This window comes from Musca vetustissima, unplaced genomic scaffold (assembly GCF_032173495.1).
Source record: "Musca vetustissima isolate MV318-11 ecotype Yass unplaced genomic scaffold, APGP_CSIRO_Mvet_v1 utg2910, whole genome shotgun sequence".
NCBI lineage: Eukaryota > Metazoa > Arthropoda > Insecta > Diptera > Muscidae > Musca > Musca vetustissima.
This window is the reverse complement of record NW_026885361.1, coordinates 203,749-218,712: the sequence shown is the minus strand read 5'-3', so window position 1 is coordinate 218,712 and position 14,964 is coordinate 203,749. Positions and strand designations below refer to the sequence as shown.

The following is a 14,964-nucleotide window of genomic DNA, read 5'->3' as shown; positions in this document are numbered from 1 at the left end:
ATTATTGTTGTTCTATAATTGGGCAGGAATACGTTCAAGCATTTTTGTGTTATTGTTCTTCATTCGAAAAAAGCTAAATTAACAACCATATTAAGCCTTTGAAGCATTTCATCCATTTTTCCCCGTCTCTTCTTCCTTTTTAAACTTTTACTTCCGATATCATTTCACCGCCATTCAAACCAGCCAATATATTCATTGCTGTTATACGTGACATTTCGGTTCGGGTATGCGTTTCAGCACTACCAATATGCGGCAGTATAACAATATTATCCAATTTCAAGAGGGCATCATCCAATGGCAATGGTTCCGGCGTGGTTACATCTAAACCAGCAGCCAAGATACGTTTCTCTTTTAAGGCACTATATAAGGCAGATTGATCGACCACAGCTCCACGTGATATATTTATAAAAATACAATTACTTTTCATTTTATCAAATGCTGAACTATTGAAAATTTCCTTAGTTTCAGGGGTAAGGGCACAGCAAACGATTATGAAATCTGATTCACTTAGCATTTTTTCGAATGAAACGTAGACGGCACCAACTTTCTTTGCTTCTTCGGGGCGTTGGGTACGGGTGGTGTAGGTTATCAACGACGGTTTAAATGGTACAAGACGGCTGGCAATTTCCTGACCAATACGACCAAAACCAAAGAGACCCACCCGCGAGCCTTTCAGACCCTGGCCACACATCCAACTGGGTGCCCATGATTTCCAACCACCATTATATACTTCTTTATTGGCCTCCAGTAGGCGGCGATTGGTGGCCAACAGCAAGGCCAATGTCAATTCGGCTGTGGCATCTGTCAACACATCCGGTGTATAGCCAACTCTTATGCCACGCTTTTTACACTCCTTAAGGTCAATGTGTTCATAGCCCACTGATATTGTTGCGATGCATTTCAATTGAGGACCTGCCTTTTCAATGACCTCTGCATCGATTTTATCCGTTAAGGCACAAAACAGAGCGTCCTTGCCCTCAATTTGTTTGAGTAATTCTTCGCGTGGCACCGGTCTGCATTCAGACCATGTCGTCACATTACATCTGTGGAGTACATAGTATATACAATTTAAATATGTGCTATAATACTTTCTGTGAAAACTTACTCCTTCCTGAGAATATCTAAACCCACGCCGGCCACATCAGGACGGGTTACATATACAGTTTTTTGATTCTTCAAATTCATATTCGAATAAAATTTATTAAATTTTGGAATGTTGTTTTTTGCACATAAAACTCGTTGTTCCAGCAGCTGTTTGCCTAGCTTAGTAACCTGCAAGCCTTTCAAATGCCTTGCGAAATGAAACGACGATATCATATCGGCTATTTACTGGCTGGAGATATTTGAGTTATTTTTATGTGTTTGTGTGTACCTGTGTGCCGTTGCTATGTTAGAAAACAGCTGTTTAATTGCAATAACAAAAACTCTAATCAGAAATAGTGGTGTTCACACGTCACAGTATGCTCACCAAATACGCTACCACAATGCGTTCGATATCTTGGACTTGGAGATATTGAATAGACTATTAATTATTTAATCGGTTGGTTCTATTTTATCCTGATCAGATGGATTTTTATGTACTTTTCAAAATATTATGTTTTAATTTATGTTATCTGCATGTATTTAATACTGTATGTTGTGTTTCGCGTGGTGTGAACCCCACGTAATCATATTATATGTCTGTCACTTTACATTGGCAACTCTGCACCGCCAGCAGTTGTTGTGTTTGTAAACAAAACCATGCAAAACCAATCAAAACGTTTACCTCTCTATTGCAAACCCAAACATGTGATTGTTTTTAAGATTATTTTTAAATAATAAATAAATCAAAAAAATATGAATTTAAAAGCCGAAGAAGTGCCTAATAACGAAGAAAATCAATATAAAGAATGTGTAAATATTAAAAGAAAACATAGTCAAGATGAATTGCAGGAAGAAACGCCGTGTAAAAAGGCTCTTCACGAAGAAGAGAGCGTGGCCGCAATCGAAAAGGATGTAAAGAAATTTTCAAATTTGGAAGGATTATTACAGACAAATGGAAACGAATTTTTAAAAAATAAAACAGCAAGTAGTGAAATAAGAAGTGTTAGTGGAACAAGCCTCGAGGACAATGTGAAGAATAATAATGAATTGGAAGGTGATGTGGAGAATGTATTATCTATCGAGGGAACAACTGATTTGAAAGAGGAAATCATAAATACAAATTTAAAGAGAGTATCAACAAATCCTCAGAAGTCTGGTAACGGATCAAACCCGATAGTTAAGAAAGCATGTGCTGAAAAGGAAGAGGACATGAGTACAAATTCTGAAGGTGTAGATAAAAAAGCCAGTAAACATTTGGAAAATATCCCAGCTGAAACTACTACAAAAAGTCCGAATAAAACCAAAAAGCCAACCAACACATTTATACCACAAAGTCCCAAGAAACGTTTAGATTTCCAGGGGAAACTAAATGATACCTCCACTACAAAAAAGAAAGAAAAATTCATATATGGTAATTACTCCCAATATTATGGTTATCGTAATAAGGATAAAGATTTTCACGATATACGATTGGATGTTTTTGAAAAACACAAAGAACTGTTTGAAAATAAACAGATACTTGATATTGGCTGTAATAGTGGCTTTATAACAATGGAAGTTGCCAAGAGATTCCAAGTTAAATCCATTACCGGTTTGGATATTGATAAACATTTAATTAATCAAGCCATAAAACAATTGACACGCCACAAGAAATCTTTACCCCTAAATAATGAATTGCGTAGAGAACATAAATTCCCCTTTAATGTTACATTTGTACATGGTAATTATGTACTAAAAGATGCTGTCCTACTGGAAATCGAAAGGCCTCAGTTTGATGTCATCCTATGTTTATCCATAACAAAATGGATACATTTAAATTTTGGGGATGATGGTTTGAAATTGGCATTTCGAAGAATGTTTTTGCAGTTAAGGCCAAAGGGTATTTTCATACTGGAAGCTCAACCATTTGATAATTATGCCAGACGCAAGAAAATGACTGTAAGTACACAAGATTTTTAAGCATATCTAAATGTCATCATATTTTAATCGTTTTTCTTTTTCTTCTTCTCACATACAGGAACAAATATTTACAAATTACAAAAATATGAAATTTTTTCCCAACAATTTTGAAGAGTATTTGTTGTCTTCTGAAGTTGGTTTTACAAAAGTCCAGTTAATGGGTGTACCTGATCATTGTAAAAAGGGGTTCAAAAGACCCATACAAATATTCTATAAACCATAGAATCGAATCGATGAAATAAAAATAATAAACAAAATGAATTACAACTTATCTTCGTTGGTTTTTAATTATTTGTGGTTTTCATTTTCTTATTTGGAGATGATGTGGGAGAATTCAGACTTTCCAAAATCTTAGGTAAATGTTCTTCCAGTAGCTGTTCTGCACTTATGGTAAAATTACTTCCAGCCCATATGGTTTTAAGTTGTGCCAAAATTGTTGCCATTTTCTTGGACTTGGGACAGCCGCGTTCGTTTAATATATGACCATTAATGGGGAATTTTGGAAATACGCAGGATTTTAGGCTGGTGTAAAATTCCTTTTGGTTTTTATATTTCAAAAGTTGTTCAACATAATCCTTTATGATATATGGTTGCATGCACAATTTATAGTAATCTGTTAATTCTTTGTATTCCTCATCCACCTGTAAGAGAAAAAAAGCAAGCGATTTAAATTTATCTTAATAACAAAAATCAACATTCTTACCTTATCTCGATTCTGGGTAATAAACAAAGCCATATCCCTTTCAAAAGCCGACAATCGTAAACGTTCATGCATTTTCATGACATCTTCAACAGAGTTTAGCAATGATATCATTATCAGTATGGGATAATGAGGTTTTTCAAAGTCTTTTAGAGCGGAACATAACCGCTTAAACTCTTCGATATTTGGTTCATTGGGCAAACCACAATATGGAGCCAAACCACATTTTATTATTTCCAATACCAACTCTTCGGCAAAATTACCCACAACAATTTTCTGTAACTCTGACCAAATACGTTCGCCACTGACATGTGCCAAACCTTCGACATTTTGTCGTATTGCCTCCAGTGTGGCTTCATCGTGACAATTCGCCTCTCGTGCTATGCGTCCATAGAAACGGAAATATCTTAAAATCCGTAAATAATCCTCTTGTATGCGAACGGCCGGATCACCAACAAATACCACACGTCTCTTTTGTAAATCCTCATAGCCATAGAAATAATCATAAATTGTGCCATCAAAATCCAAAAACATGGAATTTATTGTCAAATCTCTGCGATTGGCATCCAATTGCCAATCGGTGGTAAATTGCACTTCAGCGTGGCGGCCGTCCGTACGCACATCTATTCTCAAAGTAGTCACCTCGAAATTCTCCTTATCGGCAATACGCGGTGTTATGGTACCATGTTTCTCGCCCTTAGGATTTATCATTCGGACATTTTCCTCCGTGAACATTTGCTTCATTTGATCGGGAGTTGCTGTTGTGGCAAAGTCAATATCTTTCGGTTGAATATTCATCAGAATATCACGAACCGCACCGCCAGCTATCCGCAATTCATAATTATGTTTTTTGAACAACTCCACGAGGGTCTTCAATTCTTCGGTGAATATACTTCGAAATTCTGGAGTATCTATTTTTTTGACAATTGGATTTTCACGCATTTTTTCTGGTACTCCCTGAATCTTCAACTTGAATTGTTTAGCTGTTGCTGCTGCTGACTTGCCTTGTGAAACTGCGGCTGCTGCGGACATGTGCCGCCTAACAACTTCGATGCCAATTAATTGCCGCTTTGTCAAATTTCTCACCAAATAGAGACTGTGTTGTATTAACATAACTTTTTTTGTGTTCTAATTTAAATTATTTAAACTTTAAGGTTTTCATTGAATTTAATGTCGAATTTGGATAAAATTTGTAATGTTTTTATTTCTATATAAATTAGTTCAATTACATTATTCACTGACTGGAATATAGGGGAATTAGTGATCAGTCAGCTGATCTTATATCAATCAGCATTGTAGTTGTTTTTGTCTGTCCTTTTTTCATTGATATTCAGCCAAATAGCAATACTGTAAGGATTTTTTCTCTTTTTATTTTCCAAAAAAATATTCGATATTGAATTATACTTGGAAAAATGTCATCTCCTACCAATGGAGTTTATTGAACAAAGTGTTTGAATGCATCTATTCACTATATGGGATTGCATGAGCTAGTGATAATTGTCTCTCATATTGCGAGAATGACAACTCTCTTCTGTGTGGCAAGTTGTTGCAATATTTTCTTTTATTATAACTGAGTGTTATCCATGTGTATATTTGTTTATATTCTCACTCCTCTCTTGTTCAAACAAAAAATTGATAAATATTGGTTAACGGTGTTTCTGAACAATTTAGTTCAATGTCGCTGTTCAATGATTGGAGACGTGTGTACTAGTGTATAGGAGAACACCAATGAGTGCAACCGTATTAAAATGCGTACCAATGGGTTTGGTATATGCTGACGGTTATCAAAGACACAAACAGTTAAATGCTTCTTCTTCTTTTTGCTATGTATTCTCTTAGTAGAAGACTTTTTCCTCATAGATTATAAGACGTGTCGTCTTCTATTTAACTACATTCTCATAACCTAGTAGAAGACTTTTCATCGTCATCTTGTACAAGACTTTTAGGTCTTATAATAGAATAATTTCTCGTATAATATTAGAAGACGTTTTCCTTTTCTATTAGAAGATATTTTCGTCTTAAATTAGTAGATTTCCTCGTCTTCTTTTAGAAGGCTTTCAGAATTAGAAGATTTTCTCGTTTTATATTAGAGGACTTTTTCATCTTCAATTAGAAAAATTTTCAGGTCTTCTATTAAAAGATTTCCTCGTCTTCTATTGGAAGACTTTTTCGTTCTCTTTTAGAAGGCTTATATCTCTTTTATTAAAAGATTTATTATTATTTTCTTTCCCGATCACAAAATCCTCTCCCTTTTTTATGATCTTTTCTGCTAAATGTTCTCTCTTAAAATTAAATACTCTTTTTTTCATAATTAAAAATTCTCCTAAAAAATTCCACTTTTCTCTTTGCTAACATTTTGCAATAACTAAAGGTTATCATAAATTTCATACTCTTTCCCGCAGAAAATAATAGAGGGTTGTTATGGGTATATCGCCCTCACAGTGTCCTTTCCTTATGTATTGTTGTTGTTCTTGATGTCATTCGTATCAAAATGTTTTTAATGTACAATTTTGTTGTTGTTCTTTGTATAGAGGATTTATGTTCCATTTCATCCCCTATTTTTGTCGGTTTTATATTTAGGTTATGTTTCGATTTTTTTTTTGGGATTTTTTGTTTTTGTTGATTCCCGTTTGGGACTCTTCTCTCTTAGCCCTCAGCCAATGATGGTGAGGAAAAATGCTAATTTTTTGTATAAAAATACATTTTTTTGCTAAAAACATGTTGGGTTTTTACCAATGAGAATGCAGGATTTGCGGGGTATGAGTATATAGCAGCGGGTTATGTACTCTGTTTTTTTTTGGGAATGAGAGTGAAGTTATTTTTTGTGTGAGTAAGGAAATAAATGGAGAGAATTTTTGGGGTATTTTTTTCAAACTTGAGGAATTTTTTAGTAGAAATTGAAATAGGATTTTTGAGGGAGTTTATTTGTGTGTTTTGTGTAGGTGAAGGTCAGTGTTGAGAATATTGAAAACAAAGGTCAGTAATAAGAATTTTGGGTTATATAATGGAATTTTATGATTCGGAATTAAAGTGGAAAAATAAAAATGAAAGTGTTTTACTGAAAATATAGACTTTAAATAATTAGAAATTTATTTGAATGGAATAAAATGAATTTTAAGTTTTATTTTAATTAATTAGGTATAATTTTATTTGATTATTAAAAAGGTTTTTTTTAATTTGTATATGAATGATTTATTAATTAATTTTAAATTTTGATTGTAAATAATAGCTAATTTGAAATATATTTCTGTAAAATAAATTTGAATTTCCAAATTTAAACATTCCCAATTATCACAATATTAGCATATTAATATGCACATTAATAAGATTACGAATGTGTAAACATCATTCTCTTTGTCCTTTAAGATGATACCTTGAAAATGAGGATATGCAAATACGGAGAGGGATGATGAAGTGACCATTAAATATTTTCTTAATTGTCACCACTCTACACCAATTGATTTATGAATGACTTGACCATCTTAAAAATCCTAAAGGAACGACAAAGAGGATTAAAAAAACGGAGGTAAACTGACTGAAGCTGGTCAATGGCCATTTAATAAATATTTAACAAGTTCGGCACGCGAGCACATTTAAAAAATCTCCGATAGGGTTATGGAAATACAAAACCAGTTTCCACATTACTTGGGGTTTCTTAATGGTCAGTCTTAAGAAAAGGGTTAAGGTGGTGGTCATTACGGTGACACGCGCCATAATTTGGATTTATTTGATTGTAATTGAAATTAATTTAATTTGGCAATTTGAAGTCAACAAAAATGTGTTACCTTCTAGAAGTTTAGAAGATCATGAAGTCCTTTCTTCTATGAAAATATCTGTCAGCTGTTTCATAAAATAAATAGGATAACTCTTCTTTTATATAGTAATACCTTCAAACACCCTGAAAACCGTATGGAGGAAGCCCATTTAGTTAGTCTATATAAGGATTATTCAAACCTACTTTTGCAGACTCCGTACGAAGGACTTCGGCCTTGTCTTCCATATTATGAACTTCTGGTCCTACTCTCGCTATCCCTTCTCTTTTAAAGACGAAATTTTGGTTCTCCAAAAGTAGACTTTCGTATTTTATAAGACGTGTTTCCAGACTTTGTAGACTTTCAAAAATATGGCATTAATACCTTATATGTCAAAGATCTGCCTTTTCTACTTCTACCCTTTTCTTCTTCTGGGAATAAAAATTTTACCTCATCGTTTTCTACGAAAAATTAGAAGAAGAGACCTTCATCTCTATGAAGAAGAGCTTCAATTCTTCTATGAAAAAAGACCTTCAGCTCTTCCATGAAGAAAAAGAACTTCAATATTTTAATGAGGAAGAAGGCCTTCAGCTCTTCTATGAGGAAGAAGAATACCTTCAGACTCAGAAGCTTCAGAAGCCTTCAGCTTCTTCTGTGAAGAAGAAGATTTTCAGTTCTTCTGTGAAGAAGAATGCCTCCAGCTCTTCTATGAAAAAGAAGAAGACCTTCAGCTCATTTTTGAGGAAGAAGGAGACCTTCAGCACTTCTTTCTGGAAGAAGAAGACTTTCAACAATTCCATGAAGAAAAGAAGACCTTCAGCTCTTCTATGATAAATAAGAATAACGTCAGCGTATCTATGGGAAAGAAGAAGACCATCAGCTCTTCTATGAGGAAGAAGAACATCTTCAGATCTTTTGTGAAGAAAGCGAAAACCTTCAGCTCTTCCATGATGAAGAAAAAAACTTTCAGCTTTTCTATGAAGAAGAAAAATACCTCCAGCTCTCTTATGAAGAATAATACCTTCATCTCTATGAAGAAGGCCTTTAGCTCTTACATGTTACTCCGCTGTGAAGAAGACCTTCATGAATAAGAAGTGCTTCAATTCTACTTTGAAAACAAGACCTTCAGCTCTTCTATGAGGAAGAAGAATATTTTCAGCTCTTCCGGGAGGAAAAATAAGATCTTCAGCTCTTCTGTGAAGAAAAATACCTTGAGATCTTCTGTGAAGATGGATACCTTCAGATTTTCTATGAGGAAGAAAACCTTCAAATTTTCTATGAAGAAGAAGACGTCTTTCAGATCTTTTATGAGTAAAACTTATTAGCAAGAAGAAGAATTTCAGATCGCCTATAAAGGTCGTATCTATTTTATGAAGAATATATCGATTTTTCTGTATGAATACTCCTTGATCTTTAAAAAATTGTTTTCTATGAGATGATTTTCTATATAAAGGTCATCCATAAAAAAAACTTATTGTCTTCTAAAAGAAGATTTTTCAATAACTGGGGTTTTCTGACCTTCTGGTCCTCTAAAAGAAACCAATATGTTGTACGATAAGAATACTATCTGTCTTCCGTAAGGTGATTTTTTAGTCTTCCACAAGAATATCTTCTGGTCTTCTGTAAAGAGACCTTCCGTTCTCTTGTGATGAGAACGTTTGTGAAATATTCTAGGAGTAGCAAAATTTATGGGTGTCTAAAAGGAATTGAAATTGTTCTGATCTTCTACAAACAAAAGATTTACCGGTCTTCAATAAAATGTGGTCTTTAAAAAAGAAGACATTCTGGCAATCATTAAGAAGAAGACCTTCTGGTTTTCTGTAAAAATACTATCTGGTTTTCTATGACAGAAGGATTTCTATAAAAAGAAAAAATATTCTGGTCTTTTATAAGAAGGCATCCTTGGTTCTGATATTCTATAAAAATCTGCCTGACCACTATAAAATGACTTTATGACCTTCTATAAGAGAACCTACTTATCTCAACTACGAAGTATGAAGATCTCCCGGACTTCTATAAGACGAATCCCTTCTCCTCTTCTATAAGAATAAATTCTGGTCTTCTACAAGAAGAAGAAGATCTTCTTTATGGTCTTCTATAAAGCGAAGAAGGTCTTCTGGTTTTCCTTGAGATTAAGCCTGTTTGGTCTTCTATAAGAACATCTGCTGGTCATCGATATAAAGTCGTTTTTTATCTTTTGTAAGGGGGCATATACGACTTCTGGAATCTATAATAAGACCCTAGTGTTTTCTCTACTGGTCTTTTAGAAAAAGTGGATTTCTTTGAGTCTTCTAGAAGAAGACCTTGTAGTCTTCTACTCCATAAAAGAAAGATTTTCATTTCATCTATTAGAATAGCGAAATTAATGACCTTCCACCGAGGGTGTAATTGAAGTACAGTTTGCCAATTACGCTATATGCTGATGATGATAATAAGGGAGTCCTTGGTAACAAAAAATACCCTTTTCCTTTGGTGACATCGTTAATTTTCTTTGTCTTTAATTTTCTGTTTTTTTTTTATTTTCTAGTACAGCCATCTCTTTAAGACACCCGCATTGCTAAAATTCTTAATTCCTACAAAAAATGCATCCCCAAGTCTATCCGGAATTGGGGTGAACAACAAAATTCCAAATTAACGGTTACCAGAGTTCTAAAAACATGGAAGCTTTACAAAATGGCTGAATGCTACTCCTCCCCAAAATACAACAACAGCAAGTACAACAACATTAATATTTTGTTGTATACAGCAATTGGTCACAATGTCCATTATGGGCATTTGCATATTGAATGGTGTATGTGTGAGTGGGAATGTGTGTTTCTTATCTATGTATTGGTGTCCTTCTGGTCATGCGTACCAAACACACACACAATGGAACCCTTTACAGGCAGCGTATCATTTTACTTCCACAGTAAAACTCCCCTTTGACGGGATATCCCATTTCGTTAATGTACACCCATACAAACATACATACGTACAAACAGCAGAACTTGTTTCGTTTCTATGTAGTTGTAAATTATATTTCTTGGTTTTAATTTACGCTTAAAATGCAAATCATACTTTACGCGTTGCGTTGTTTTTTGTTGTTATACAGAATTTGTGTTGTTGTAATTTTTATCCTCCATCCATCCAATGACCAAAATATTGAGTTGATGACGTGTCCGTTAACTTCTTATTGCTGCCCTCTCTGGACCGTTTGTTGTTCCATTCATGCATCCTTTTTAGTTGTTGTTGTTGCTATTTGATGTTCTAAACATATGGCTACCATCCACATGGACAAAAGGTAGACTTTCAATCGAAATCCCAATAAAATTACCGCTCCATGGGCATTAGGGAATTTTGTTATGCCTAAGCTTCTCGCGTTCGTCCGTCCTTCGGTGAAATTAATGTTTGTTATGTCCAAACCGGTTCTGACCCCTTTCATTGTTGGCATTGTTGTTGAGCTGCTGCTGCTGTCCCATTGTATGACTTGACAGATCGCGGTTGTCGACAAGATTTTCACAGCGCAACGGCAGCAGCATCGACACACAAAAAGGGTTATATTTGTGTCCCTCCAGAGTCCGGTTAAGATGTTTCATCCCCTCTTTGTTATGCTAATCACCTAGCAGACAACAGTAGACGAGTAGCTTCCCTTGTCCAACAAGCGGAAGATTTCTTCCACTTTTCCTTCAAAGATGGGAGATTTTTTTAAAGAAAAAAAGAAAAAAACTTAAAAATTCAGGAATATCGTGAAGATCGACTAGACTGTTGCTCTCAAAGTATGGGAAAATAATTGCTGCTACCGAAATAAATAGCCGTTATAAAAAAAAGGATTTTGTCTATTTTTTTTCGGGAAAAAAATAAGAAGATAATAAGGACAGTACCTTAAGGGACAATCATTTTTTCTTTCAGATTCCATTGAATATCCAAATGCTAACCTAATAATTTTCTAAAGTAGACCTTCACATCTTCTATGAGAAAGAGGACCATCAGATCTTCTATTAAGAAGAGGACCTTCAGCTCCTCCACATCTTCTATGAAGAACAAGACAAGCAGATATTCTATAAAGAAGAGGTCCTTCAGCTCCTCCAGGAAGAAGACCTTCAGCTCTTTAAGAAGACCTTCTACTGAATGTCTAATTTTCCATAGAAGAGATGAAGGTCTTCTTCACAAAATAGCAAAAGGAATTTTTTTTCATAGATGAGCTGAAGGTCCACTTTTTCATAAAAGAGTTGAAGGTATTCTTTCTCATGGAATGCTGAAGATCTTCTTCCCCATAGAAATATAATTTTTAATTATAATTATTTTACCTATCAATTGACCGTTATGATGTCCTAACTGGGAACCTCGTCCTACCTTCTTCGATGACAATTTTTAGTTAAGGTTCTACAAAGAAAACTTATTGGTCTCAATTATGATGATCTTCTGGTCTTCTGCAAAGTGACTTTTTGTGGTGAGATATTTTTGTATTCTATGTCCTTCTGGGCTCCTACAAAAAGAAAACCTCATGATAATCTTGTAGAACTTTCCAAATTCTCAAGGACAAAATTCATTTCTTTTAAATTCCTGCAGGTTCGAAGTCGGAAAAATTTTTCATTTCTTAAGGCAAAAGTTTAGCTTATCTGGAACCTATCGTCCATACAAACATCCTATTTTTCAATTTCTTAATTGCGATTATTTCCCCACATTAATTGACCATCCTTCCTCCCTTATTCGATTTTCTTCTTCATCTGGTCAGTCAACTCAAAATTAAGACACAAAAGTGTGCCACACCCTGGCCATCCATCCTGTTTAACCCTTTTCCGCAGTGTCACCGTCAGACTGACCACTGTGAAAATAATCTAAACATTCCATAAAAATTAACATTTCAAACCGTTGATGGTGTGAACAAGTGACCAAACCGGATTTTCGAACTTGACCAGTGATTCGTGACGCGTGCCTTTACATGTGGACAACAAGGATTATTTTTTTCTACTTAAAAGTGGAAACCAGGAAATCGACATTTTCTAAGGAAGTGTTTTTTTTTTCGAAAAGCTGTTAATTTTCATGGAAGAGTTGAAGGTCCTCTTCTTCATAGAAAATCTCAAGGTCCTCTTCTTTTTCGTGGAAGATTTTAAGGTCTTCTTTTCCTCACAGAAGAGTTGAATGTCTTTTTTCCCCTCCTAGAAAAGCTGAAGGTCTTCTTCATAGAAGAGCTGAATTTTTTGTTCCTGGAAGATCTGAAGGTCTTCTATCTGAAGCTTTTCTTCAAGGAAGAGCTGCAAGTCTTAATTTTCATAGAGGTAGGCTGGTGGTCTTGATCTTCAACATAGAAGAGCTGAAGGTCCTCTTCTTCATAGAAGAGCTGAAGGTCTTCTTCTTCATGGAAGAGCTGAAGGTCTTATTCTTCATAGAAGAGCTTAAGGTCTTCTTCTTCATAGAAGAGCTGAAGGTCTTGTTCTTCTTCATAGAAGAGCTGAAGGTCTTGTTCTTCATAGAAGAGCTGAAGGTCTTGTTTTTCTTCATAGAAGAGCTGAAGGTATTATTATTCTGAAGGTCTTCTTCTTCCTCATAGAAGAGCTGAATGTCTTCTTCTTCCTCATAGAAGAGCTGAAGGTCTTCTTCTTCCTCATAGAAGAGCTGAAGCTCTTCTTCTTCCTCATAGAAGAGCTGAATGTCTTCTTCTTCCTCATAGAAGAGCTGAAGGTCTTCTTCTTCCTCATAGAAGAGCTGAAGGTCTTCTTCTTCCTCATAGAAAAGTTAAAGGTCTTCTTCTTCCTCATAGAAAAACTAAAGGTCTCATTCTTTCTCATAGCATAGCTAATGGGCTTATTTTTCTTCTGGAGAGTTGCAGGACATCTTCATAGAGAAGCTGCAGATCTTCTATTTATTACAACTAAAGATCTTCTCCTTATGCATAAAAAAGCGCAACATTTTCATTTTTTTCTTTTAAATTGTCCAATCTAAATTTTCTTTATATAAATTACAACCCCTGAAGATCCTGCCGAAAATTACCAAAGGACATTTATTTCAAATGAATATCTTTTGACCGTTAAATGTGCGCGCACAATAAGACCATTGTCCATTTCAAGTCGCATTGTTTTGCTTAATTAAAAAACAATTATTTTCCAATTGAGAATATGAAAAAATTTTCATTCACCGAAAATACGTTGTCATCTAAACATCATTCGGATATTCATGAAACTAATTTCAAATACATTTCACATGTAAAACACAATAAAGCCCGCCTGATTGAAATGTCCAAAGGAAATGGCAGTTTCATGTCAAAAGAGATTTGGCTACTGTTTTCCCAAAACGGTTACGAATAACAAATAGCATTTTGTTTTAATTTAAATATTCGCTTAGTTTGTTCGTTCGGATACGAATTATAATAACAATGGCAAAAAAATAAAATCGAATAGAATGGAGTACGCAAGGATAACATGCAAATTACAAGGCAAACTACTTCGTATTTCATTTGATCGGAATGACATTTTGTTTTTCGTTATTTTATTACAAATCAATTCGTAATCGAAACAATGGCCTTTGTAATAGGATATGCTGGCCTAGTTTTTGTTGTGTACAATTCTCTTGCACTCTCCCTCCCTCCGTCGCTATCTCGCTCTTTCTCAGATTTGAATAATCAGCATTGGCGAAATATGCAAATTTTCGAAGAAGTAAATAAGGTGATACAAATTTATTGTTGCAATCGATGATGATGTTGTTGTTGGTAGGCAAATTGTTAAAACTTGGGCAAGTTATTACATTATCATTAGGGTTGCCAGCGTGTAGTTTTTTTTAATAAATTGTAACAAGGAATAAAAATATATTCATGGTATTTATGCTTATTGAACATATAATTTCAATAATTTCAAAAAAAAAAAAAAAAATAGATTTTGGTCGATTTTAGGTATTTTTAATTTTGGAAAATTGGCACATGGTCAAGATTTTTGGGTTTTACATATCTTTTTTTTAAAGCAATTGTATTTAAGACAAGTTTCAACTAAAATTATTGAAAATTTTGTATAAATTTTCAATTTGGTCGGTTTTTTATTTTGGGATAATTCGACCAAAAATGGTGTTGCCTTCTTTTATAAGGGCTTGTAGGGGTCTCCTGTTCCTAAAAACATTTCTTCTTCTTTATACTTTAACTGAAGATCTTCTTCTTCATAGAATTTGGTCGATTTTTGCTTTTTTGTGTATTTTTTAATTTTGGAAAATTGGCACTTGGTCAACATTTTTGGGTTTTACATATCGTTTTGGTAAAGCAATAGTATTTAAGACAATTTTCACAGAAAATTATTGGAAATTTTATATAAATTTTCAATTTGGTCGGTTTATTATTTTGGAATAATTCGACCAAAAATAGTTTTGGCCTTCTTTTATGAGGGCTTGTAGGGGTCTCATATTCCTAAAAAAATTCTTCTTCTTCATACATGAACTGAAGATCTTCTTCATAGAATTTGGTCGATTTTTGCTTTTTACGTATTTTTTAATTTTGGAAAATTGGCACTT

At 34.3% G+C, this 14,964-nt stretch overlaps 3 protein-coding genes across 3 annotated transcripts; 1 reads left to right on the top strand and 2 right to left on the bottom strand.

The window, feature by feature from the left end:
* Window positions 1–139: 139 nt before the first annotated feature.
* On the bottom strand, window positions 140–1,185 carry LOC133332611 (glyoxylate reductase/hydroxypyruvate reductase). The gene is made up of 2 exons (XM_061540994.1): window positions 1,106–1,185; window positions 140–1,043 (listed from the first exon to the last, which is right to left on the bottom strand). Exons 1-2 carry the CDS (start codon window positions 1,183–1,185, stop codon window positions 140–142), a joined length of 984 nt encoding a protein of 327 aa, XP_061396978.1.
* A 651-nt stretch (window positions 1,186–1,836) lies between these two features.
* Window positions 1,837–3,268, top strand: LOC133332610 (probable RNA methyltransferase CG1239). Its single transcript, XM_061540993.1, has 2 exons — window positions 1,837–3,021; window positions 3,101–3,268. Exons 1-2 carry the CDS (start codon window positions 1,837–1,839, stop codon window positions 3,263–3,265), a joined length of 1,350 nt encoding a protein of 449 aa, XP_061396977.1. The 3' UTR covers window positions 3,266–3,268.
* Window positions 3,269–3,326: 58 nt separating this feature from the next.
* Window positions 3,327–4,855, bottom strand: LOC133332609 (CCA tRNA nucleotidyltransferase 1, mitochondrial). Its single transcript, XM_061540992.1, has 2 exons — window positions 3,746–4,855; window positions 3,327–3,683 (listed from the first exon to the last, which is right to left on the bottom strand). The coding sequence occupies exons 1-2, from the start codon at window positions 4,853–4,855 to the stop codon at window positions 3,327–3,329; spliced, it is 1,467 nt and encodes a 488-aa protein (XP_061396976.1).
* Between the last annotated feature and the right edge of the window lie 10,109 nt (window positions 4,856–14,964).